The 24,231-nt window shown below is 40.1% G+C and overlaps 1 protein-coding gene across 1 annotated transcript; it reads left to right on the top strand.

Moving 5' to 3' along the window:
* Positions 1–3,943: 3,943 nt before the first annotated feature.
* On the top strand, positions 3,944–20,924 carry LOC126284634 (uncharacterized). Its single transcript, XM_049983709.1, has 6 exons — positions 3,944–4,087; positions 8,395–8,455; positions 17,539–17,603; positions 17,690–17,725; positions 18,816–18,936; positions 20,740–20,924. The coding sequence occupies exons 1-6, from the start codon at positions 4,019–4,021 to the stop codon at positions 20,802–20,804; spliced, it is 417 nt and encodes a 138-aa protein (XP_049839666.1). The 5' UTR covers positions 3,944–4,018; the 3' UTR covers positions 20,805–20,924.
* Positions 20,925–24,231: the final 3,307 nt, after the last annotated feature.

Genomic DNA, 24,231 nt, shown 5'->3' with positions numbered 1-24,231 from the left:
TATATGGGTTGTGTATGTCACACCTACGGATGGTTTGAAAATGGAAACAGGCTTCCGAAACCAGTCACCATCAAGAAATGAAGAAAGATAGTTCTCAATGCAACTTATGACGGAGCTACAACCATTTATTTCACCCAAAGGAGCATTTTGTGGAAGAACAGAGGGGTCCGGCCACAGGTGCATTTATATGAAGTGATTGATTAGTTCCAGCATTTCTCAGCTCAAGGTAAGGTAAAAATTAAAGCATTCAGCGGTAAGTTCCCTGATGTGTTAACTTACAGATTAGGGCTTACTTTATGAGATATAACACTAACGTTAGTGATGAGGTGATATTGTCGATGAGGTCCCATACTCAGGGGAGCGTAGGGGACGATGTGGGAAAACCGCACCACCGACTAGTCAAGGTCCTAGCGGATTTGGTTTGCCATTGTCTTCCTCCGACCGTAATGGGGGTGAATGATGATGATGAAGTCGACACAACATCCAGTCATCTAGAGGCAGGTAAACTCCTGACACCGTCGGGAATCGAACCCGGGACATCGTGCGTGACAAGTGAGACAGCTAGCGCAAGACCACGAGCTAAGGATGTGGTGTCTTATAGATATAAGCCTCAACGTCCCCCGCCCCCATCCTGCATTAGACGGTCAACGTAGGCGATAGAGAAAATATTATAAGAAGCTATCTGACAATCATCCTCACCTTACTCGTGTTCTATATTTACTGTTAAGAAACCTCAGGGACGTTTTTCCACATGTTGTTCACTACCAGGAATCAAATAAAAAGGTAATTTGCTTCAGTACCCCTGCTCGATCTTCTGTGTTGGTTAGTACGTTTCCAGGGAGCCAAGGTTTCCACCACCTTGCATTTAACCGTACTTATTACCAAATACTCCTTGTAGAGTCATCTAAGGCGTTGCCCGCACGTGGTACAGTTTAAATGGGTTTCGTTCGGCCTTCCTGGCGGTGTTGCCGCATTATCCCAACTCGTATGATCTTCGAAGGGATTATGTTCGAGTCTGTGTATAATTATCTGTGTGACGTCGTAATCTGCAGTGAATCGATGGAGGAACATCTTCAACAATTTCATACAGCCCTGTAGAGACTATGTAAATGAGCCCCCTAACCCCTTCTACACATATTAGATGGGGTTGCCTTCCCTCATGCGTCAGAGGCGCTGACTGGCACCATTCAGCTGAAAGGGTGTCGAGATCTCTGCCACATTTTTAACGTACTTAACGCAGGTGCTTTGGAGTCACCCATGTTGCTGCGGAACTGTGGGAAACTAGAGTGACCCTTTGCCGTTTTATTCTAGCGCATTCAATACAGCAGCCTTCCGTGATCGGGGAGCGAAACAGTAGGAATGAAAAGGCATAAGCACCTTTTCGCCACTTCGGATCACTTATTACGTCGAATGGCTTTGAACGGGCCCTTGTTGTTTCACGCTGTATACCTGAGCAAAACGTACTGTCGTGCAACTCTCCAAAGGGATATCATGACTTTCCGTTGGATTACAGCGCCACTATGTTTTAGAAAAGTGTTCAATCGATCTTGGCTGTTAGAAATTGCGAACGTTGTCACGAACGTCGTCCTAGTGTCATAGAACTGCGAACTGTCTTTTGCTACAGAGAACTGTGAGGAAAACAACGGCCCAAGGTAAGGAGGGGTTTCACTAACGATCTTATACCACCTGAGGGCTTATCATGTCGATTCGGAACGACTGTGTGTCTGAAATGTTTTTCCCACCCACCAATAAGAACATCACGCGATTTGAGAAGCTGGGTGTCGCGTTCTGGCCTTCATCGAAAAGGCGTCAAAAAAGGCTGAAATGTGTGTAATAGGTGGCGTGACAACCTTCGCATCCACGGTGGCGTTAGGAAGAATTTTGGCGAAATTTGGTGCCAATTAGAGCATCAACCCACGTCACATTCTAGATGAACTCCTTAGCTGTGGCCTTTTTTCACATGCGCACCCCAGCCGGAGGGCGACAAGGCAGAGCGCCTAGCTATTGCAACGTTAGAGAGGAAAGTTCCAGGCACCTTTGAGTCAGCTTTCAAACTCAAAAGTTATTATGGTATTCACTTAGTGGGTTCCGAAATGGTGGTAGTTCTTTTAGGCAGTGTATAAATCAAAGTTAAATTATCGTTCCACTTTTTTATGTTTAGTATTAAAATAATTAGCTATAATTATTAAAATAAATATAAATATTATTTATCCTTTAGTGTGACGGTATGGACAAGTTACTTAACAAGCGACATGCAAGACACATAACGTGGAGGGCATAACACGGGAACAAATAACTGTCTTCATTACATTCAAAAATAACACTGACACCGTTCCGCTCACAACACGTCAGACCATAATACCATTCGCACAGTTTTTCTTCAGACTATACTGCTCTCGTGAGCTGTGCAGTTGGGATATTTATTGCACTTTACCATTTTTACAGAAACCAATATTACAAAAAACTCCGCAGCGATAGTTTAGCAGACGTCAAAACTTTTTGAAATGGAGCATAGCGCCGCCATCACATGTCGCAAAACGTATGTAGTGTATGTAATATGTGTCATGGCCTCATATCTAATACAAGACGGCGTTTACAACTGCTAAGCAAGAATGTGTAGGTTTCTGTAATATACTTCTTCTACTTTACATACGCGTATGGCCGTAGACATCCAAGGAAGACATTAATCGATCGAAATTTGTTAGATGAAATAAATATTGGATTTCTGCAGCTCAAAAATGAATTTTATTGCCGGCCACTGTGGCCGAGCGGTTCTAGGCGCTTCAGTCCGAACTGCGCTGCTGCTACGGTCGCAGGTTCGAATCCTGCCTCGGGCATTGATGTGTGTGATGTCCTTAGGTTAATTAGGTTTCAGTGGTATTTTGTCTAGGGTACTGATGACTTCAGATGTTAAGTTCCATAGTGCTTGGAGCCATTTGGTTTGTATTTTATTATGGCGAAAATACATAAACCACAGTGTCTTATATAGCAACGACTGTGTTTAAAATAATTAAACACAATTATTGTAGATCGTTTCTAACCTATCTTCAGCTGCTCTCTGGACACCCGATCGCGTGAAAGAGTCCGAACAGAGACACCACAGCAGAAATATTCTTTGTATGTAAGACACAGTAAAACATGTCACTCCCGTTCTCGAACAACGTGGCAGCCTTGTGCGAACGTGCATAATTACGTACTCTACAATACTGTAGAATGAACTAGATAAAAGAAACTTCTTCAGCTCTTCGTTAAACATACCTAACGTTCTCAAATATCTTATTTTTAGTAATAAAGCTCTGAAGTTTACTTAAGAAAACTTTGATTCTGGATGGAAAAGGGCACATGTAATCAACGGATGATTATGACGTGAGAATTAATTAATCAAAGGAAACCTAATTTAATACACCATTTTTCCTACAGTAAAATAGCTTTATCACTTAGTATCTTCCCCTGACGTCAGCTACATGCGCACTAACGCTATCTGCATGCTTATAATATATCAGCCGAAGCGTCTGTTGTTGCCAATTACCTGTAGTACCATCTACGAGTAATAACATGCTCCTATATAAATGTAACTACTGCAAGGTATCCAGTGGTGAAACTGATCTCAGCAAAATTATCGAGTTCTTACTTTTACTAACGGAACAGTTACAAAATCAAATACGTTAGTCTGCAGCACTATTGCGTTATTATTTCCGCCTCCACCGAATCGTGTCGAGTTGACATTTGCTTTGTCGCCAGGTGCGAAAAGCTATGTTTACACCATCCGGCTCTGCCACTGGGATGACAGATAGCAATTGTGCTGTCATCGTTGTGGCTTCATAAAAAAAAGGTCAACTTCAGTTTACATAGAATGACTGATTGTCCTTCCCACTGCAGTTACGTCACTGGGATGTATAAAAAATAGCTATAAAAAATAGCTGCAACATTCAAACCTGAACAGTTTGGGAACTACGGAAAAATCTGTCGGACCTATCGCACCACAGTTTAAAGCATCTTCTCAGATTTCAGTCGTAACATGAGAGCCTTCCAGATATGTGCTCTTATATTCGCTGTCTTAGCCCAGTGCATGGGTGACTTGGACGAAGTAAGTGAATCCCTGTATGCTGCATGAACTATCTGTATTGTACATGGCTATTCTTATATATTTCAGCAATAACGCTTTCTCAGTAGGACGAGACTGCTAAAGGAAATCGGCCATGTCCCATTCAAAGGCACCATCGGCACATCGATAGCAACCGCTGACAATGTAAATCAGTGATATCCGGAGAGTATGCCTCACAAGATCCTTTCTTTCACCCAATACTTCAGATATCCTTCCATTTCGTTCTTTACTTACTCGCTTAGTTATTAAATTATCTTTTTTTAGCAGAACTGGAAAATGTTCACTAATGTACATACCCAGGCAGGTAATCTACTTTCTTCACTCTTTTTAGCTATTTACGTAACTTAATTGAGTAAATTTACCGGAAAGGACGTCACTAAGTCCCGCATAACTGCATGCCATTTTTGGCAGGTCTCATTTTTGTAATAATGAAACAAATTCTTAAGGAGACATAACGTACGTAGACATTTTCGTGTGGAAAGCATGCTAGTCCGGATTTTACAGCTACGTCACCAAGCCAGCTATACCTTAAAAAATGTAACTGTGTTTGTTCAACTCTTGGAGTGCGTAATTTAGTCTTAACCTTCATAACGTGCTGCTTCCATTTCTTACAGGTCCAAAATTTTTCTTAATATTCTCCTTTCGTAGAATACTGGTTTTTCTCCGTCTTTGTTTCTACACTTTAGCTCTTAACATCCGTACAACATTACTGATAACATAGTTGCTAATCTTTCGAAATGCCTTCGAGCAAAAACTATGTAGCAAAACGAATTCTGAATCAAGGGTGAATGTTTGTGAAGAGCTTTGCTTTAAGAGTTTTGACGCATGCAATTTGCGAACTGTCAGCCGCAAGTCATCATCATCATGACAGTTCTGCCTAAAGTCAGGTCTACACATGGTAGTTCTCCAGGCTGCGCGGTCTTCTGCCATCATCTTCAGGTCTGCATAATTTTCTCTTTGCTTTATGTCGTCTATCATGTTGTCTTTCCTTCTTACTATCAATCTTCTCCCACAAACCAATCCTTCTATAGCATCTGCTAGCAAACACTCCTTCCTCAGTGACTGTCCCAACCAATTCTTTTTCCTTTCCCTTACAACCTTCATAAGGCATCTTGTCTCACCAACCCTTTCCAATACTCTTTCATCACTCACTGTTCCCATCCTGCTTAGTCTCTCCATTATCCTCCACATCCACATCTCAAATGCTTCTAACCTTTTTTCATCCTCTCGCCTCAGCGTCCATGTTTCTTCCCCATTTAGTGGCAAACTCCAGATAAAACATTTGCCAAGCCTTTACCTTAGACCTTTATCTAATTTGGCACATAAGAGTCTCCTCTTTCTGTAGCATGCCTTCTTCGCTATGGCAATTCGATTTTTCACTTCCTGGTGACACCTAAAGTCTTCAGTTATTGTGCTTCCAAGATATTTAAATGCTATTACTTGGCTAATGGTAGATTATCTATTTTAATAACGGGCTGTCTGCGTCTTGTACTGATGACCATACTCTTTGTTTTTGCTTTATTTATTTGCATCCCATATTCCACACAAGTTTCATTCAGATCTTTCAGCATGTTATTCACTGTCCGCTCACTTTCTGCCACTAATACCATGTCATCAGCAAATCCTATACATTCTATTCTCTTCACCAACACAAATTCCTTCTTCCTATCTAAACCTTTGTAATAATCTCTTCAAGGTATGTGTTAAACATCAGTGCTGATAAGCAACAACCTTGTCTAACACTTATTTCAATGCTGCTTCCTTCTGACATTTCATTTCCAATCCTTATCCTTACCCTCTGATGTAAATATAGATTCTGTACCAGTTGCCTCTCTTTCCAACCCACTCCTTTCCTCTTCCAAATATCCATCAGGTGGTTCCACTGAAATCCGCCAAAAGCCATTTCTAAATTTATAAAAACAGCAAAGATATCTCTAGCCTTCTATTCAACACTCTCAGCAAGACTTCAGCTGCGTTGTCCTATGCTTTTCACACTTTTTAGTGTTTCTCTTTTTCTCTGTTGGTATCATCAGTGTTGCAAGGAGGTCCCCAGGCCATTCCCCTTTATCATATATCTCGTTACAGAGGTAGACTATATGTATTCTTGACTTGTTTCCCAGGTTCTACAACAGTTCTGCTGACAAATCATCAATTCCACATGGCTTCCAATTCTTCATTTTCTTCAGTGCCTTTTCTACTTCTGTCTCCAAGATGGTGAATCCCTTTCCATCTTCTGGCACATATTGCTACACTTCAGCCTTAATTTCACATTGTATGTATTTCATACATTCAATATATTCTTGTCAAGTGCTCAAAACCTTCTCGGGTTCCTCTGCTACAGTACTGTCCGCTCTTTCTATTTCCTTGTTATTCCTTTTTCTTGTATGTTAAAAAACTATCTCATTAGCTAGTTTATGCATCATTTCATACGTTCCCTCTTTCTCCATTTTCTCTATTTCGTCGCATTTCTGTTTCATCAATTTATCACTTGTTTCTTCAGTTTCTCTTCTTAATTCATCATTCAGTTCCCTGTAGCTTTTTTTGTCTTCTTCAGTTTCCATATTTTCCACTTTCTCTGCTTTTCCATTTTTAACATGTTCTCTGTTATGCATTCTTTCCTGGTACTTCGAGATACTCTAATTCCTAGTACTTCTTTGGCAGAGTCCATGCGTCCTTCCCTCATTTTTATCCATTTGTCATTAACGCAGTCATCAACTCTACCTATTTCTCATTTTTGCATAAATCCGTTTTCCAGATGTGGTACTTTTCCTATCTCTCTGAGTCTTTCTGTGTTTAGTGTTTCTTTTGCTTTACCTCTCCAGACTTTTTTCAACTTCACTTGTATTTCTTCCACTACTAGATTGTGGTCTGTATTAATAATATCCTCTCTGCGCCTGTGGCGGAGCGGTTCTAGGCGCTTCAGTCTGAAACTGCGCTGCTGCTACGGACGCAGAATGAGTCCTGCCTCGAGCATGGATGTGTGTGATGTCCTTAGGTTAGTTAGGTATCATTAATTCTGAGTTCTAGGGGACAGATGACCGCAGAAGTGAAGTCCCATAGTGCTCAGACCCATTAGGTTACTTAGGTTTAAGTAATTTTAAGTCTAGGGCACAGACGACCTCAATGATAAGTCCCATAGTGCTTAGAGCCATTTGAACCAATATCCGATCCTGGATAAGGTTTGGCATTCTTCAAACAGTTCCTAAACCTTTTACCTATCAGGATTTAGTCCAACTAATTTCTCTTCCTATTTAAATTTTATATCCATGTGCAACGTCTCCTTTTGTGATGTTCAAATAATGTGTTACCCACTGCTAATGCATTTTCTTTACAGAAACTAATTTGTCGTTCCCCTCCCTCATTTCTTATTCCTGATTCTAATTTTCCCACTGTATCTTGACCTCTTCCTTCTCCCAGCACTGCATTCCAGTCCCCCATGACGATAATGGTGGCACTTCTACATTTGCAGGCATTTTTCTTTCTCGTTGAGTTCTTTTATTTTCTCATAACATTCTTCTTCCTCCTTATCCCTATGCTGGCTGGTTGGCATATTCACTTGTGTTAACACCAAATCTTTTGAACTACTCTTGAGTCGTATCATCATTAGTCTTCCATCAATATTTTGTACCTTCATGAGCTTATTTTTAGCTTTTGCCCTGTCAATATTCCTATTCCGTTTTCACCTCTCTTGATTTCCCCCGAGTAAAAGAGCTTATAATCTCTCCTTTCTATCTCCCCATTTTCTCCCCACCTCATTTCACAGAAGCCAAAGGCATCTAATTTGTTCTTTTTCATTTTCTGTTTTGCATTATCTAGCTTTCCTGCTTGATGTAGTGTCCTCACATTCAATGTTCCAATGTTTATCTTTGCTTCCTTCACTGTCCCTTTCTTCCTTTCAAATATGTCTACTCTCAATGCCAACAAGTATTAATCGGTTGTTATGCTTGTTGTATAACGTATTTTCTACGTCAGCAGGGTTTAGTGACGTGTAATAGGATGAAGGAAGGTTTGCCATACAGCCTGCGTCTATATTTGTTAGAGATGAAGCTCGAGCACTGAATGCCCAGTGGCTGGAATGGAAATCTGTCAATCAGTACCTTAAGGAACCGAAATGACTTTGATCGGATGTATTGAAGGGAAGGAAACCAGAAATAAGGAATGTTACATTTGGCCTATGATTCGCTTAGCATACTTTCATCAAATGACGTTGAGAGAATGCTTGCTATTTTAATGTAACTGTTCACCTTTTGTGAAAGTAAATTTGTTACGCAGATTTCCGTTGTTTACAGACTGGCCAGGCTTTACGAGCATCCGTGTACAAATGCGCTACCGGCTACGGCTTGTCAAGAGGTCAGTATGCAAATAATTTTCTTCATGTTGTCATACTCTTTCAGTGAGATGACAGCAGTTATGAGAATCAGAGTTTCAGTTTCAGTAGGCGATTTCGATTCTGGACTGGAACACTATCAACTGATGACTTTGTAAGCTAGTCTGAGTAATACATAGAAAAGTAATACTGGTTGCATAGAACCGTTAATGCGCACGAGGCATCAGCTGATATCGGACGTTTGTTGTTGTAGGAAGGTCTCATTATGAACTTTCGGAGCATTACAATTTTCAGCAATATGCATCAAATTTGGTTCGTTATGCTTTCTAATGACATTTACACTCATCCCAATAACCCGTGCATCTCCAGTTCAGTTATGTTGCAGATTTGGTAAGTATCCCCCTCATTTTTGGGTTGTTTCTTTTCTAACAGAAATCTCCTTCATGTGCTGTTTTCAAGAGCAAAGTCTGTATCCTCCCCCTTTGTTACGTTTTCGTCTCAAATATATCAAAAACTTAGCTTTGAGAACTATTCTTAGTGTACTCTAAAAATATTTCAAGCCATTTTTAACCTTCTCTGTGTTTTCTTGTTCCAGCAAGTAGTATTCAACACCATATACAGTGTGTTCGGAAATTCCAGGTAAAAATTTCTAGGACTTGTAGAGGGGAGTCAGTGTCTAAAATTTTTTAGGAACCAATGCCTGCAAACGAACCGTTTTTGTTCTATGACGGTCTCAACTAAAGTGTTTAACTCATCCACTTCTGCTCGAGGAATTGAATTAGGGGCGTGACGCAGTTGTTAGGTACCAATTCGAAAAGAAACATAACGAAACATTTCTTTGTATTAACACTTAAACATTACGTTTATCGTACCGCATGCTCGGTTCTTCTTTGTTTTAGAATAATATATGCGAATAATGTTTCGGTGTTGGAATAACAAAAGTCTGCGGAAGTCATCAATGTTTCTTTATATTCGCTTTCAAGTTATTACCTAATGACTGTACGGTAACACGCTAATTAACTTGAAGGATTTCTAGGGCAAATAATGTTCAAGATGGGTCATAAGCTATTAAAAAGCTATGAAAACTATACATTATAACTATTCTTACTCAGTCCTACATCGTGTAATTTCATCCACGACTTGCAAACCGATGATAGGGATTTAATAACTTCTGAAATAGGATTGTTCCTATGCTATACTGTACATAGTGTTCTCATTTGTGGTTGGTAATGAATGTCGTCAATAATATTAACATTACGAAGAGAAAGCTGATAGGTGGCTATTAAGGGTCTTGACTGTCTCATTTCTTGTACAATAATATAAGTACAGCTTTGTTACAGTTTGCGGAACTTCTACTTCGACCAATATTACGTAAATACTTATGCAAGTTATTGTCGTTAACATTTCCTCCAAGTTTAATCACTTATGTTGTAAAAAACCCGACGCTATTTCATTCTTCATATCTCACTTATCCCAATATATTATTTCATGAGTTTTTAGAGGAATGTTTTTCTTTCTTATTTACATTGAGATGCTACATTTCATCTCGTAAGCTATGCATTCACTTCAGAGAAATTTAAAAACAGACGTATTTTTTTCTCTTAGTTGTGTGACTTATCATCTTATGGAAAATTATGTTTAGCTTGTAGTAATTTCTGATTGGTTTCCTTCGTAGTCTTATTCCTTCTAATTGCTATTGTTAATAAATTTTCATTTTAGCTTGCTGTATTCTCTAGAAGGTTTTGGTTTAATATAGCAAATCGTGTCAAGTTTCAATTATCGTTCTCTCGAAACTCTCGCCTCATGTTGGCGTTCTTAATGTTACCACATTTGCTTCTAGTTACATCGAAGGCTGTTTTGACTTTTCTGTGTGATGAGTTAGTCCTTCTGACGATCATTTCTTTTTCAATTTCTTCACATTTTGCCTGCAACAATTTCACTTTGACTGCCCAGAACTTTCTATTTATTTCATTCCTAAATGATTTAGATTCCTGCAATCCCCTCTTTTCCTGAATGTTTTCATACTTTTTGCTTTCATCGATCAATTGAAGTATTTCCTCATTTACACAAGAGTTCTTCGGAGTTATCTTCTTTGTAGCTGTGGCTAATTGTTCAACAACTGTGACTGCCCTTTTCATTGATGTAGAATTCTTTTCAACTGGATTGGTATTCTTATCGTAGTATCCACATCCCCATCGAACTTCAAACCTGACTCACCATTTATGAGTACGTGAGTATCCCACTTCTTTCACATTAATTCTTCCGCACGATTCTCTTAAACTTTTTACTCTTCTTTATTATTACCAAATTATGATTCAAGTCTACAGCTGCACTTGGATACGAAATGCGGTTGAGTGTCAGATTTCGGAATCTCTAACTGATCTTTTCGGAATCTTTTTATATCTACCGGCCTTTTACAAGTATAAATCCTCCTCTGGTGATTCTTGAACTGAATATTCGCTATTACTGGTTAAAAGTTATTGCAGAACTCAATTATTCTTTGTCCTTCTCATTTGTACTTCTCGTCGATAACCTTCCTCAATCCTTTCCTCTACTCCCTCTCCTACAACAGCATTCCAGTTCAACATGACTTTTCGATATTCATGTCGTATAATATACTAAATTACACATTCACTATCCTCATACATTTCCTCTACTTCATTATCTGCTTTTGACGCCGACATATATACCTGAGTTACTGTATTTGTGATTGACGTGCAGTCACTTCTCATTGCCATTGAACTGTTCACAGAAACCTATCCGATGCCCTACGTTCATGCGCATAACGAATGCTAGCCCTTTTGATAACATTTTGCTTCTGTTGATATTATCCTACATTAGTCTGACGACAATTCCTTTTCTTATTTTCATTAAACTTCACCGGTGGCAATATAACTAGACTGAGCCTTTTGCATTTTCTTTTCAGTTTCTATAGCTTTCTTACCACGTTCAAACTTCTGACATTCCACTGTGCCCCTCGTTGTACTTTTCCCTTTCGTTGATTATTCCATTTCTTTTCTTATTGTTACCTCGATCTTGGCAGTCCCCTCTCAGAAATCTGAATAGGGAACTAATGTGGAATCTTTTGCAAAGGAAGTGATCGTCAAGACATTTTTTCAACAGCTTTTCACATAACCCGCACAATGTTTTTAATGCACTAGTTATATTGCCTCCTGAACGCTCAGACAGTTCATCAGTGTAGATTCACCTACCTAAAAGCAGTTTCCTGCCCCGAGGGCAAGAACGTTTACCATGAGAGCTCAATAAAACATGAATCGTTGGTATCAATACTCTAATTTTTTCTGACTCTTGTTGTACAGCATTATGAGCCATAGATCGTATATCAGATGCTGTCTTCTCAACAAAACTATTTTAATAACACGGACTTTCCCTATACTTTTCATTTTATTACCCATGAAAAATTTAACGTTGCCATTGAAAGTTCTAAATGCCATACCACTCTTTATAAAGCGATGAGAATTATGTCTTAGTGTCCTCAGGCTCAGCACTTGGTTCCTACTTTGTGAGCTGCGAAACACATTCAGTTGTTACCTTTATTCAACTTAGCTGGCGCTCGAAGCAGACTCGGTGTACTTACATCACGAGTGGACATTCATTTCGATTTCTCTTTGTACATTACGCGAGATCATGACAGGGACTTCCTTCACAGTACGCAATTCGCTCACCAGTTCCATCGTCACAGGGTTAATGTAGAGCTATCCAGTAAACTCAGTCGAGGCATACACATGTTAATGAACCACAACTACTTACCACTTCATCCAGCAGAACTATTACTCCATTCTCGTTATATATGAAGTGACGAGAACTGTCGTAAGATTGCATATTTTATTGATATTGCAATTTTTGTCATCTGCAATACATAGATATGTCCATTTGCCTGACTTTAGTAAATACTGCTCAAAAATGCCACTGTAACCTACTTTTTTTAGCAGTCACTAGGCTTCTGATTCAAATTACAAGATTATTTGTAATGTTTTCTACATTTTAAGGTATTATCATGTAATTCTGGTACACAGCGGATGTTTTTACAGGAACTAAAGTACACCGTCTTTATAGATTTCCGTACACTGAACACGATTACCGCGAAGAAAATTGTCTCTTAGCTCAGGGTTACAAGTAAGTAGGAACTTTATGTACAACGTATATTGCTTCCACAATTAACAGTAAAAACACATTAATTGAACTTATATAGTTTATTCTCGCCGTTTTCTTCGCCCTTCCTCTCGTAGGCGTGTCTACACTATTCCTTTGCAGTATCCTGCAAAAATCGGACTACAAAGTACCACTTGCATCGTTCTTTCAGAGAAATGTGGTGGAACCGCTCGCCACGCTCATTACTGAATGCACCACAGTTCTGTGGCAAAATATCGATGTGAGATAAATGAATCTTCAGGATAATGTTGAATCAATGAACTTTGTCCACGACGTCGCTGTAATTTTCGGCTTTACTGTTCCCCAAGAACAATGTGTCACGTAACAAAAACAATGCTACGCCTGCAGTTGATCTGAAATTAGAGGCCCCCAGCAGCTGACGTGAATATCAATCAACAAAAATCCCCTTTGTGATATTCTCTGTCACGTGTAGTGGAAACATTTTACAGAAATAGTGAAATGCTGATCGAGCAATCCAAGGGTGTACTGACGGTTCATAGTGTTCAACGGGCACCATGTTCAGCGATCCGACATGTCACCATAGTCAGGTGCGCTGACGGCAGAGCTCCTTAGGAGGTGTGGCCGACGGACATCCCCTGCCCCCTATAGCCGCTCCCTTTGCTGTTCGCGCCCGCATCTGGGGTTGGGGAGAAACAAAAGTCGAAGCCGGTGATAGCGCCGATGTAAGTTCTCGGTCCACCCTGGTCGCCAGATCGTTTTGTTTGCTGAGAGTTTCTATCAGTTCGACACAAAACCCGACGTTGCTGACATGTCTGATGGCCGAAATATTGTGCCCGTTGGACGCTTTGAACTGGCGGTACCCCCTTGGAGTGTTCGATACAAAAATACGCCAGGGGCAACTTAGGAATCGCTCTGAAATGCTGCTTCATTCCTGTGAACAGCCTTAACAAATGCTTTCGTGAGTGCATTCTTAATGTACAATGGTAAGAGAACATTTTTGTTTGCTTTCACTGGCGGTTCTTTGGAAATATTTTTTGACCCAGGCACCACAGCTGTTCGTGACGATTGTTCCCTCTGTATCTGTATTATTCCCTTTCGTGACTATCCTACTCAAAAGGTAGCATCAGTTCTTACTGTAATCCCCTTGCAAATCCAACTTCTCTGCAGTGACTTTTAAATCTTCACACATCAGCCGTTCATGCTTACTGTAAGTAACACAGCTTACAACGTATTAGAGAATGGTATAAATTTCTTGTGCTAAGGCATCATATGCAATAAGTATTGATGGCCTTTCCTAGAACTGTGTAAAAATGTATATTTGAGACTTGATTTCGAGCCACATACAATGACTCTTCACTTGTATGGTTTGTGTGTAATGTTCAGGACTTTCACTAAACCGCCAGTGTCACTCAAGAACGTAATGTATCCTTAAGTACTGAAATGACACTCAAATTTTTTTCCGACACTCCCGAGATAGTGACACACATACTGTGTCAACAAGAAGATTGCGCTGGTGCACCCGTGAGATCAAGCGTTCAGCCTTACGCTTTGTACGATCTAAATCCCTATTCAGTTTGGGTGATTTTGTGCGGTTCTGCAGATGACAACGTTGGTGTGAATGTAGGAACAATGTCAGTGGCAGATGATTGTACATTTTCAGCAGCACGTGTCATTCCAGCATGATAGCTACAACTGCTTGATGGTCGTGCATGTGGGGCAACAGGAACTGGCAAATGGCAGATGGTAAGTCATGGTATTGAATATTTCACTTCTTCTGGATATTTCCTTCTTTCCTCAAGCAATATGAAGCATGATTTTTGTGTGTACGCCAAATAACAGGTACTCCAAACTTCATGAAGACATTTTTGCTCTGCATCCAAGCATTCAGTGTGAAGGAACACGAGAGATCTGAAATGCATTGAACTGGTTGTTTCAGTGCTTTAGTCACTGATTGACTTCTTCAACTACATATAACTCTGCACAAGTGTAACAAAAGTTACATGTTTGTTGCTGCACAATAACACGATTCTTGAATTTCAACACTTCGCCTCGGATACATTCACAGCCAAAGTAACAAGTGTACTAATGCAGCGCGAGAGCACACGGCAGTGACAAGCAATTAAAATCTCGTTCTTATTTCTTCATTCGAGAACGATTACGTGATTGAATGTTGCGCACGTGAGTCTTGGTGCAAAGCAGATTTGCCAGATTGTACGGGAAGGGTCTACCTCAGTTACATGAGATGAATCCTTGACAAAATGACTTCGCACAACGCGTACCAAGTTTCAAGCGTGCAGCTCGTGTGGGCCACGGGTGGACCAAGCCCCGCCTGTCACTCGTCTTTGCTCGGTACTTCTTTGAAGTACCCGGAACAACACTTTTCTTTTAGCATTGCAGTGCGGTGGTCGGCACATGTCTCTCCGATTCGGCAGAATTATGCTCTTAGCACTATTTAATCTTCACCGTTTGTTAGTAGGATGAAGGCTAGTCAATGGTCCAGTAGCTGGTTGCACAAAGGGGGTAGTCTAGCGAGCCTTTCAAATGAATGGGAAAGACAGAAGAAACTGACAAGAATTCTCAGTTTGCGTAAGTGGCAGGTAGTGCTTATTTCCTATGAAATCACGTAACAATACCGTGCAGAGGATAAGCGATTTAGTTGACTATGAAACAGCAACAACCTACAAAGATCTACTGATGGGATTCATTGTCATGTACATCAAAAGCACTTGGTGCTAAATTTGCAGGCTTGGAGCACGTGAAGAAGTTGGTGGTGTGAATAGTAAAATTTTTAGACACACACACACGCCTTATTCAATTGTCAACTAGAATAGTGTCAGTGGAACAGAACAAAGAGTACACGTCGTATCTTAATGCATAGTTTGTTAAGTCAAGGGGCATGCTATGATTTTCGATTTACAACTCGCTTCTACGGCATTTATCAAGGAAAAAACAGTGCAAGAACGAAAACCAGAAGATCCAGAACGAAGTCCAGGTAACTTCCTTCTGATTTGATGGGGATGCATTTAAAAAGAAAATCTCGTTGTACAAAAGGCATGTTCTGACGAAGACAGACAGTTCCCTAAGCTCACTGGTGTTAAACAGAATGCAAGTTTTGCGGAATTCATAAGGAATTTGAGGACACCGAATGTTTCCGATCAGTTTTCGAGACCGTTTACCGTTTGAGCTGAAAGCGCCCCTGGATAAGCAGATGTAACTGACTGATCTGCAAGGTAATGGCAAGAGGAAGAATCTTCTTAGATTAAAACTGTCCAGGATATTTACATTGCTTTCCTCAGGTAGGGTTTCCACATCTCGGGAAGGAGATTATAAAAGTGCTACAATATTTCGAGAAATTAACTTGTGTTAAAGATCGCTTTTGGGTTATGAAAACTCAATTAGTAACGATTATGTGCCAACTTGAATTAAAAACTATGTGAAATTGTCTGCATCTGTCCATATTCCGGCAGTTTGTTCAGTTTGTTGATTAAATAATACTGAAAATTCGTGATATGCACTGCGACTGGGCTGCCATTTTAATGCAACCCGTTAACTGTTTTTCCCTCATCCCCCTCTTCATGCTCAGACAGTATGACGTGTTTGAAGCGAGACTGAGCGCTTTGATACTCACGGCCGATTAATAGGAATGTTGATAATTTTAAAAATTATTGATATTTAAATAAATACCATTCTCGACACGATATATATAAAGAAAGTATCGATATAGCGGAGGAAAAATTTCGGCGTACCCTCCTACAAGAATATGGGATGCACATCGTAAATATACTCCAGGTTTTAGAGCTGTATGTTGATTTTTTATTAGATATTTTCTAAATCAACAAGCTAGTAGCCCGCCTATAACCCCTTAAAACAAGAATTGAAAGGAAAACGATGCACGTTCGTGCTTGGCAATGACCCCTATGCTAACAATGGTAACAATGCTAACAATAAAATGTATCTGAAGGGTCCATCGATCGGTTTCGTCACAACGGATTTGTCCGGAACCTTCATGTCGACTTCTAGTTCTTTTTTTTTCATCTCTACAAACGCCAGAGAGCTAGCACTTGTAGTGTCAAAACAAATGGGTGAAGTTAACGTTGCTGTTTCTGTTGATAGCGCCGAACACCAATTACATCAGCATTTCCCCTCTCACGTCTTCACCGACTGCAACGGTCAGTCTTTGTCATTTAGATTTTCGTTCATCATTTCAGCAACTGTTTTTGAATACGTCGATGCAAAGAAATAGCACACTAGCTGCATTAAAAATTACTTTTTAATGTAACTGGTGTGCTGCTTCTGCACGTCGGAAATCTTGTTATTCCATTCACACAGCCACGCCGCTCCGATCAATCGGAGTTTTTCTTTTATGCCACATATACTTGCCTCACTCAGTCAATGAGAAAGATTGGACTTGATGAAAGCTCAAAAAGTAGTTGATTCCCTCACTCGGTAAAAGTAAAATTACGTCTTACTACAATTTCAAAAGAATAGCTTCAAATATTTTCATAAAATTGTGAAAAAAGTATATTATAAAACAAAAATATCGGAAATGGATACATCCATTTGATATCGATATATCGTGGGAAATCGTGAATACGATATATATAAATATTATTTTGAAAAATATCTGTGTTTCGATGTATCTATATTTTATCAAGAGCCCTACCGGGCAGGGCCTGCAAGCCAAAGTTTTGGCCGCCGATGCCTTTCCTTGTAACTCTTCTGATGTCCCATAAGTGTAACTATGGGATGTTAACACTTTATTCATTTGTAAACCTGAGCTAGGAGATTATTTTAACCTTGATATTCGTGTTCCGAGCTTCTAAATCTATAAAGTACGGCTGCTTCCGTTTCTGCAAAAAAATTAAAAGTGAACATTTCTGTAGCAATTGTAGCCTGTGTAACATAATGTTCGTGCTATATTTCCTCCAAGAAAAACCTAATCAACCATAACTACTTGTTTATGTTTTTCCAGAGACCGCTCGATACATCGTAAGCCACAACTTCACACTGCCGAATGAGAAAGATGAGAACCAAAGGGTAAGATTAATTGTCATCTCTGTATTCAGTTTCCAAATTACAAATATAAATGAACACTGCCTATGACAGTTTGTTTTCTTTTCCAGTGCTTCATACAGTGCTTTTTTCAAGAAATGGGAGACGTGAGTATCACTTTAACTAATGATACAGCTAGCACTGAATTTGTATAGCAATCCGCTATACAAAAATTTGGTAGAGAACTAAGAGGAGCTAAAACGATATGCATGTCATGAACATATGTCTTCTTCTGTTTTAACTAAACTGCAACTCAATCAGTTTTTATTACTAAAAGCACGTAGATACTATTACCTGAGAACAACAAAATTTCCTCAGTAGATCTATCAAAGTGAGTGTGGGTCAATAATGGAGACTGAGTGAAGATGTTACATTTCAGTAGTGGTCAGCCGAAAACAAAAATGGTTTAAATGGCTCTGAGCACTATGCGACTTAACCTCTGTGGTCATCAGTCGCCTATAACTTAGAACGAATTAAACCGAACTAACCTAAGGACATCACACACATCCATGCCCGTGGCAGGGTTCGAACCTGCGACCGTGGCAGTCGCGCAGTTCCGGACTGAGCGCCTAGAACCGCGAAACCACCGCGGCCGGCAGCCGAAAAGAAATAAGACTTAGGAAGGAGTGAGGCAGATTTCAGGGTGAGACAGATTTCACTCTCCATAAAGCTGGCTTTCCTCACTTGATGTTGGGGTCTCACTAAAGTGGAAAACTAACGAGAAAACCCCCGTGCAGCAGCTACGAGAAGAAAAGCATATTTCGGTCACCACACATTTCTGCAAGAAGAGAAACAGTCTTGAAGCGACGAACAGTTAGTTACTGTCTTTACGCCCACAAAATAGAGAACAGCAAAAGAAGGGATAATACGTGGAGAAATGGGTTTTCGAAAAACCGTTGAAAGGATAGCGAACGATTTCAACAAAATAATTTAATCTCCCTCCCAGAAAGTTAGCGGATAATTTAGAAGTAATAGGTCCTTGAACGTTGTAAGGTCATCAGCTATTTGTAATCAGCCATTAGTATAACTAGTTTCACATCAGTCTAAGTAATGTCATTGCTTTCTTCTGATGGGTTCGACCAGTTACTCACACGTTAGCACCTCCGAAAGAATAAACACGGAAAAGTAACCTACTCACCATAGTACGGTGAAGGTGTGCCTCATTAGTGAACTCTATGATATGTGCTTTCGTTACAGATCAACTCTGATGGCGTATTTGATGTGGACCATGCTACGGAATCAGCAGAAAAGTGGTTACAGGTGCAGGGACGCACAAAGAATAACTTGAAAGAGGCAATGGCGGAATGTGCGAAGATAGGTGAGTTTATCAGGTTATATTTAAATGTTCGTACAGAAATGGAGTAGTGGGTAAGATGATTCTTCTAGAAAGGGAAGTTATTTCAATTATTACAACTGTCCTGTGGCATATTTGCATAACAATTCATCATAACGCACTGGTAATTTAGAATTTACTAACATACTTCTTGTACCATGTTGTTCATTGTGATGCCAGTGGTTATCTTATATATCTTATTTCCTCCTAGACTACGTCAGTGCAGCTACCCACAGCCGTTCTTAAGTATTCGCTTTATAGTCTCATTGTCCACCTATAAAACAGTCATCGAAGATGGTAATAATACGAGTAAATTCTGATATAATTCCCCAATGCGCTAATGAAACTGTAGCATTAGCACTGGAAACCGAGAACAAGAATAAACCGTGGGAAGTTTGATCACTGATATGGTTCAACCAAGATACACAGAAATTTTCGATGTTTTTCTTCATCTTTTTGTGAGAACACCTGTGACAAAATCATTTATCAGAGCCGTGGAGTAATCCACCAGTGTCCAGCTGTAAAAAATTAAAGAGAAAATGTAAATCGAAGGACTGCATGTAGAAACAACGAATCGTATACAAAAATACTTTTTTTTATATAATTTTTGTAAGGAAGATTAAGTCTCAAAAAATGTTTCCGCTTTCGCTTGTTAGCAGTTGTTATGCATGTGTAATGGAATATCAGATTCCAAAGCTGCAATATTGCTGGTCGAAATGATCAACAATAATAATATTCTTTATACCTAAAACAACAATATTCTTAATATTTATATGCGACTTACACGTCAGTGAGGGCCGGTTAGCATTGTGGATTTTCTCAGAAAGTAACTTGGAGTAGACAAAAGGGGAGGAAGTATGCTACCAGGCAAGACAAGAGGATTTAACCGAGTACCAAACCATTGAAAAGCATAACAAATGAAGCCAGGAAAAGACTTAAACGTATCTTCCCTCCGTTGATTACATAGGAAGTACTGCACTATATCTGACGAAAGTAGTGCAAAGGTTACATACAGAAGTAAAAGGTGAATGAGTCTCAGAACTATACTGTGTTTGAAATTGCGATTGGAGACTGTGATTGGTCTTAGTGACAGCGCCAATGTAATGTTAGCGCACGATGCCAAGTGCACGTATACAACGCTACGCACAGTGGAAATCGTCCTAGACAAACTGTCTCCAAACACTTGTCCTTGAATCATCAAATCGACAATTCAGCATGAGATATTTACATGTCATGACTTTCGAAACAATCATTCATTTTGTATTACATTGCCAAAGAAATTCTATACCTAAGACTTAAATGACAAAGAAAGAACATGTGTGTCGCATATTCTGTTATGCCCAGAGCAAAAATGAAAAAAAAAGGGAACAACAAGTTCGGTTTCAAGGAAAGCAATGTGACAATAGGTGACTGTAGATGGAAAGTATTTAATGGCGTCCTAGTACTTAGGAAATATTTAAAAATGTATAAATACTTTGTGATATGTAGCAGCCACTTCAATGCTGATTTAGTTTTATGCTTCAACCACTCAGAAGGGCATTTCTCGATAACATGAGAGTCTGTCAGTGAACAGAAGCTCTCGAGAAATACAGGAACTATAAGTAACAGAGGTGCAGATGAGACCTCAAATACCAAAGACTTTTAGGGGGCTCCCCCAAGCAAACGTTATTCCGAATGTCAATAACGTGGACTCTGGCAAAGATTTCACTGCTTTTAACTTGTGATAGTTATTCTGTGTATAACTGCAACTTAATAACTACTTATAAGTTTGTCTAATGTTTGTTTCAGCTGGCACGGGAACGTGTATGACAAACTACCTCATCCTTAAATGTGCAGTGAAAGTTGCTGAATGACACTGATAATTTTCAAATAAATACAAAGCATGTTGATGCGCCCCAATACAGAACGAACTGTTCCCGCCTGTTCGTAAAATTCGAATTTTGTGTAGAAAGAAGTCAATAAAGAACTGAAAATTCAATACTTTTCATACTTCATTCCCTAGTTCTTTATGGAACTGGAGGAAAAGTTTTAATAATCTACGCTCCACATCTTAGTGGTAAGTAGACTGTGTGTAAAGAAAGCTGTTGACTAACATTTAGAACTGGATACAGACATATATCAGTCTGTTTAATTTGTTGCCAGTGCTCTTTCATTTACATATTGCCGTGAAACTGGTAAAGCTTCTTCTTTTTATGTAGTATAACGTGCTTTCTATCCTCATCACAGGCACATATGGTCCCGCAGCAAAATGGTTTGTTTTCCAACGTACTGTAAGAATGCCAATGATTATGGGCTTTAATTCATCGTTTCATGCTATATTTTAATGATATTGGACGCAGAGTATCGGCAGTTGTTACCAACAATTTGAAAATAAAATCGCAGCAATGCATTTCTTACCATGTCTGCTTTCAGTAATGGGTTACTCTTTCGTGTACAGCATGTGTTTCACTTGAATATAAAGATATACTCAACCTGTGTTACAATTTACGTTATACTCATAATTAAACATAGCGCAAAGAAAAAAAATTTCGCCTCTAAAGAAATCACTACTCACACCGTGTATGTCCACCTGAGACCGAGCGAGGTGGTGCAGTGGTCAGCGAACTGGACTCGCGTTCGAGAGAACGACGGTATAAACCCGTGTCTAGCCATCCTGATTCAGATTTTCCATGATTTCCCTACACTACTTCAGACAAATGCCAAAATTTTTGCTTTGAATAGGTCACAGCTGATTTCCTTCGCGATGCTTCCCTAATCCGAGCTGGTGCACCGTCCTTAATGTCTTGGTCATTGATGGGATATCAGTACCCTCCTCCAGCCGCTGAACTTAATAATTGCGTACATTCGGTTAGGCAGTGAGTACAATAGTTTCTGAAGGTATGTCGCGTCCAGATTAAGCCACTAGATGAGGATCCGATCTCGCAGTTCCTGCAAATAGCGGGGATGTTCACGACGCTGTTTTATCCGCTGATCTAAGATGTCCTACCGATTTTCTGTGGGGTGGACGTCAGGTGACTTTTGAGGGCCGTGGAGATGTAACAGTGAGGCGGAATGTTCAGAAAGCCGGTCACTTCTTCTTCCAGCCCGATGGACTTCGTTATCGTCGTGTTTAGGTACCTGTGTGAGCAATTGATTCTTGGGAGGTGACCAACGCCAAAAATTTATTGCAAGCAGTTCTCATTGCTTGGTAAAAGGTTGTAATTGGCCCTTCATTCAGGGCCTGAAGCAGTTCCCGTCTGGATAGGAAGTATCATTGATTCACATCCGTGAAACGCGTCTTAGGTCCCTCTTCGTCAGGACATTTTTCCAATCACAATTCTGATGTAGTGTTTGGTGCCCACGTGTGTTACGTCAATGCTTGTAGATACCTTAAACAGTCCATTGAAAAGTACCTGAGAATCCAGCGACTTCACACATCGTATGGTCATGGTCATATCCAAACATGGTTGCCCCTTTTTGTCACTCTATCACTTCCTTACGTTTACCCATGTTTAATACAATTTCCACTTGAAACATAAATATCTTACTGACTGCTACTTCCTTTAAGTAACGCCAAAGCAGTACGTGCGCGGTTTAGCACATAACTCGATCACTGCACCATCTGCAAAGGCTTCACGATTTATCTGTGCGTGTGCGCTGATGTAATTAATTATTAGGCAGATGATGTTGTTAACCACATAGCCTAACAAGATGACAGATTTACAAGCATATGAAATTGCCACTACTGAACTCATAAAAGAGAAACAGTTGAAAGGTGTTATTCTTTTCGACTTAAGCAGAAACGGTAGCTCAATGTATTTGTACTGTTTAGGATATACAACTTTGTTTGAGCTTCTTGTAGACCTTCTAGAACCTTAGTCCTCGATGCTACAAGTCAGTGACTTCAAAATTTGTAGTAATGTCACACAGCGACTAGTAAATCGAGAAGTGATGGATATGTTCAAGTATCTGTTGTTGCAAATCCAAATGCATATTTCAGTGCATTGTGCAAACATCAAAAGATAACAGCATTTGAGTGCTTGCTAGCTCGTGCAATTGCAACTCGCCAACGGTCCCCACTCCTGAGAGTCTCCTCCGGTTTGCTGCCGAAACCTAAAATCAAGATGATTCGATATATCGGTAAACCGTCTGTCCACCATCTTCAGAAGTACGATGCTGATACTGAGTACCACGAAGAACTGATGCCAAGGTTGCCGATCGCCATCCTACTGAGCCCTACGTACAGCGCACGGCGCATGCGCCGGCCACCAGTGTTGCCTCCAAGGCTGAACTGGTGGCGCCATCCTTAGTACAAAACAGACGGCAACTATATGTATCGCAATCAAAGAATATTTTGAGACACTCAGTCCGCACAGAAGACTATTGTGTTTTAACGCCGGACAGCACAGGCTTCCACGTCTGCTAAGAGGAAAACTGTTGTCCTTATTAACCAAATCATCTGCCGACCTACTTACATTTACCTCTCTATACCAAAAACTACCCGTGGTCTAGATGTTTCCCGGCACGGTAGCTCTGCAATAAAAGAAACTGAGCTAATCGATCAACAACGAACTTAAACGGATGTCTTACGACGTCCGACCCGAGCAGATGCAACGAACAAAAGCGAACAAAATGAGATTAAAAAAAAAATGGGAAGCGTCTTTGACTCATACTCAAAACGTCTTCGGTCCCGGGTTCGATTCCCGCCACTGCCTAAATTTTGATAAATAATTAGCATTGGTAGCCGAAGACTTCCGGCATAAGAAGTCAGCCTCATTCTGCCAACGGCCTTGTCAAAGGGGGCGGAGGAGCGGATAGAGGTTCAAGGCACTCTCTTGTCCTAGGGGTATGAAATTGCCCCTAAAGGCGGAAGAATCAGCAATGATCAACGACATGAAGATGCAGAAGGCAATGGAAACCACTGCATTAAAGACACGTAACGTCTATCCACAGGACATGTGGCCTGTAGTTGAAGAAGTGTCATGATTATCTCTCCTTTGGCAAAAGATTCCGGAATAGTCCCCCATTCGGATCTCCGGGAGGGGACTGCCAAGGGGGAGGTTACCATGAGAAAAAGATTGAATAATCAACGAAAGGATAACGTTCTACGAGTCGGGGCGTGGAACGTCAGAAGCTTGAACGTGGTAGGGAAACTAGAAAAACTGAAAAGGGAAATGCAAAGGCTCAATCTAGATATAGCAGGGTCAGTGAAGTGAAGTGGAAGGAAGACAAGGATTTCTGGTCAGATGAGTATCGGGTAATATCAACAGCAGCAGAAAATGGTATAACAGGTGTAGGATT

This window comes from Schistocerca gregaria, chromosome 8 (genome assembly GCF_023897955.1).
Source record: "Schistocerca gregaria isolate iqSchGreg1 chromosome 8, iqSchGreg1.2, whole genome shotgun sequence".
Classification (NCBI taxonomy): Eukaryota; Metazoa; Arthropoda; class Insecta; order Orthoptera; family Acrididae; genus Schistocerca; species Schistocerca gregaria.
Note: the sequence above shows the minus strand (reverse complement) of the source record. Positions and strands in the feature narration are given on the sequence as shown.

Bases quoted from the DNA above. Each gene is read 5' to 3' on its own strand.
- LOC126284634 (XM_049983709.1), top strand. From the start codon at position 4,019: ATGAGAGCCTTCCAGATATGTGCTCTTATATTCGCTGTCTTAGCCCAG. The intron at 8,456-17,538 runs GTCAGTATGCAA...ATGTTTTTCCAG, and splicing joins CGGCTACGGCTTGTCAAGAG to AGACCGCTCGATACATCGTA. The intron at 18,937-20,739 runs GTGAGTTTATCA...TGTTTGTTTCAG, and splicing joins GGCGGAATGTGCGAAGATAG to CTGGCACGGGAACGTGTATG.